Source organism: Helobdella robusta (assembly GCF_000326865.2).
Source record: "Helobdella robusta unplaced genomic scaffold HELROscaffold_61, whole genome shotgun sequence".
Lineage (NCBI taxonomy): Eukaryota > Metazoa > Annelida > Clitellata > Rhynchobdellida > Glossiphoniidae > Helobdella > Helobdella robusta.
The window spans coordinates 323,643-327,233 of record NW_008705338.1 but is presented as its reverse complement, the minus strand read 5'-3'; the positions used below and the strand labels follow the sequence as shown (position 1 = coordinate 327,233).

At 29.7% G+C, this 3,591-nt stretch overlaps 1 protein-coding gene across 1 annotated transcript; it reads right to left on the bottom strand.

Moving 5' to 3' along the window:
- Positions 1 to 1,457: 1,457 nt before the first annotated feature.
- Positions 1,458 to 2,946, bottom strand: HELRODRAFT_180356 (hypothetical protein; the record flags this gene model as incomplete). Its single annotated transcript, XM_009029671.1, has 3 exons — positions 1,458 to 1,861; positions 1,969 to 2,040; positions 2,814 to 2,946. The coding sequence occupies 3 exons, from the start codon at positions 2,944 to 2,946 to the stop codon at positions 1,458 to 1,460; spliced, it is 609 nt and encodes a 202-aa protein (XP_009027919.1).
- Positions 2,947 to 3,591: the final 645 nt, after the last annotated feature.

Below are 3,591 nucleotides of genomic sequence, written 5' to 3'. Positions count from 1 at the left end.
TAATCATCTGTTTGATTAAGTAATTACTTAAGTTAACCTGAGAAATACTTGTTTTGTTTTTCACATTTTTAACTATATTTAAAATTTCTATTTCATCAACTGGTCTTAAAAAGATGGATTGACATATTGAATTTGCAATTTTAAATTTATCATGATAATGTTTGGGTTTATTTTGATTATCCAATAAAGTTTTAGCAATGTTGATGTTGTTAAGTTGTTAAATTCATCACATATTTCTTTTTTATTTTCTATTAAATTATTATCAATTTTTATGCTACTTATGCTAAATGTATTCTTTTTCCTATTAAGTATATTGTTTATAATATTCCATTTTTTCTTTGAATCATTTTTGGCGTCTAGGAACTTTTTATTAAAATATTGATTTTCGTTATGGCGTTTAAATGTTGTAAATTTGTTTCTGAACAGTTTATATTTATTTAAATTTTTAGTTGTCGGTTTAAGTAGATATTTTTTGTACAATTTATACTGTTTATTTGACATTTTTAAAATATCATCTGTTATCCATGATTTTTTGTTTCTAGGTTTATAAGTTTGGAAAGGAGCAAACAGTTCAAGTGTGTTATTAATTGTGTTGTAGAAGGATAAGCAAGCATTATCGAGATTACGATCATTTATTTTAGTTTATTTTACTTAAATTTCGCTTATTAAGAAGTTGATGAAAACGGTTTAGCAGATTTGGATTATTAGATATTGAGTATATAAGAAAGTGATCGGAGAAGTCTGAGATGATTACTCTACTATTAAAAGATTCAGACGAATTTGTGAATATATTGTCAATTAGTGACGCTGTAGAAGGTGTAACACAAGTAGGAGATTCTATTAGCGGAATATAACCATAAGAGAATAATAAATTTTCAAACCTTATGTTTTGTGAGTTTACGTTTAGCAAGTCAGTATTAAAGTCGCCAACAATATAAGATTGTTGAGTTGGCTTTAGCGCACCCAAAACCAGCTCAAGTTTATTTAAAAAATAATTAAAATTAATGTCTGGCGGACGATACAAGGCAATCACATTTGTTGACTTATAGAAAAAATTTGATTTTATATTTATGCATAACATGTCTACATATTCATCATTAAATACACTATCATCACAAACAGAGCAATCAAAACCACTTTTTACAAATATACCAACTCCACCACCCTGTCCAACATCTCTATTTTTATATATAAATTTATAATCAGATAAGTTTATGCAATCAGCCGTATTTTCATTCAACCAAGTTTCACTTATCACAATAATATTAAAGAAGTTATAAAATTGATCAGATAATATGTTAAGTGCTGACATTTTATTAACTAAGCTACGCGCATTTATATGCAAAATCGATATATTGTTTTGAACTAAATGTAATTGAGGTTTGATTAAATTATTGATAACAATTTCAGATGTAAAATACTTATAATTTTTAAAAAGTTTAATGAATAGTTAGTTATCAGTTGTTGCCTCCATGATTGATGTTGATTGTTGTTGGCCGAAAGTTTCCATTTTTCTTCTTACTTGCTGACATGTTGTAAGCCCACTCACGCAAGAACGTGTGCATGGGCCATATGTCAGGATTAACCAGTTTTTCACGTTCATTCAAAGGTATTATAATTTTGAAAGCCGTCGATTCCGTTGTTTGACTTCTCTCTACCAACGGATCATCCGGATTTTTCTTACGGAGTACAGGAAAGCATTGTAGAAAAGCAATGTTGTTTTGTTTCAGATGGTCCTCAATTATATTTTTGTTGCATGTACTGACATTTCCGATATAATAGGAAATTTTTTCCTCTATTATTTTCGACGCTTTCAATGGACAGCTGATGCCAGTACCGTAGGTTTTCATTTGTTTTGAAGCTGGTTTTGACGCAGGTTTTGGGGATGCCAGTTGTGGAGAGGTTGACGATTTTTTTCGTTTCTTACTTCTCACCACTTCTCGCCGACAATTTCATCACATGACTCACTTTGCGACGTGTAGCATTTAGCGGTTCTGTCGGCCCAAGATTTTTTACTAGCGCAGTTGTCAACGTTATCACCTGAAAGCGCTGTTTACACTTTCAATACGCTGTAAACGACCTTTACCGTTATGGCTTCGTTGTTCACATGTGTTACACGTTCGTGCACTATCGCTTCTATTATTCAATTGTTTAGCTAATTGCACAATCAATTGTTTATTTTTCTCTATTTTATCATTTAATTTTATTAAATTATCATTAATATTTTTGCTATTATCTCTCGATAGTCTTAAAGGTATTCGGTATATATTATATATTGTAAATGTAGGCAACAGGTCCATCAAATTATTATCAAAACATAATTTAATAAGTTCCAAAAGTTCACTAACTTCCAATTTAAAATTCCAATTTGAAATTAAATTTAAATTCCAATTTAAAACCCTCGTCATTTATATTTTCTTGATTATAATACAAACACGCTTAGCCGCCATTGAAATCACATACCCACAGGATAGTATGTACGGATAAACTCTTAAGCTTTCTGGAACCGATCGTCACGGTTCCTGACACTGCGTTGCCACAGAAATTCATCAAGATATGATGACATGTGGTCATTATATGTGCCATTCATCCATTTTATTTTATGTTTAGCACACCGCCAAATGTTTTTGACTCCCTTAGTGTGGACCCCATTAGGGGCCACAAAGCTTATGGAAGTTTGGTGTGCCAAGCCAGTAGCTGCCGTGATGATGTTATACGCAGCCCACTGATCAGACCAAATGAATAATAAATAATAGTTAACCTGAATTTCTATTTTTAAGTGAAATTACTTAAATACATAAAATAAACTATACCAGGTAGTACATGGTCTCTAATAATAGGTAGCAACTCGGTTGCATCCCTTCTATCAACTTCCACTAAAAAAGCCTCTTTGGTTACAGAATCAATTCCGCCAAAAACCCAACGAGGACGGATCGGTCTGGCCATGTCATTTTGAATAATGTTTGAATAAGAATCTGTTGAGATTTTTTTGTATTTTATAAGCGTACATCGTTTCTTTGTGGTTGCTTATTATGTTATTTTTTATCATAATTAAAATTATTTTATCGTATATTGTTCTTACGAGTGGACAGTACGGTCGTACTATTATATATTTTTTTGTCGGATGAAAAAGGCTTTTTCAGGCTTTTTAAATACAAAGCCTCGTTTTTATTATTTTTATTATAGAAACAATTTTTAAATCATATTAATCATTAAAAATAAAATTCATATTAACGTTTTATAATTTTATAATTATTAATTAATAAGTAGAGTATTCTTGAGGTTTTTTTATTATAGAAACAATTTTGAAATTGTAATAATAAATATAAAAACAATTTAAAAACTGTAATGATAAATATAAATAATAAATTAAATAATTATAATTGAAAAATACAATTCCTAAAGATTTTTAAGTAATTAAGCGCTAGAAAATTCAAAATGGGCGGAGTCAATTTATTAAAAGTACATTAGGTTTGTTTGTAAACATGGACGATACCATAGGAGTATTCATCTCCGGTTTTACCAATTAATCAGCTAATAAATTTTAAATTAAGATGTAATTCCTGTGCATATGTCCTAAACTAGAATCAT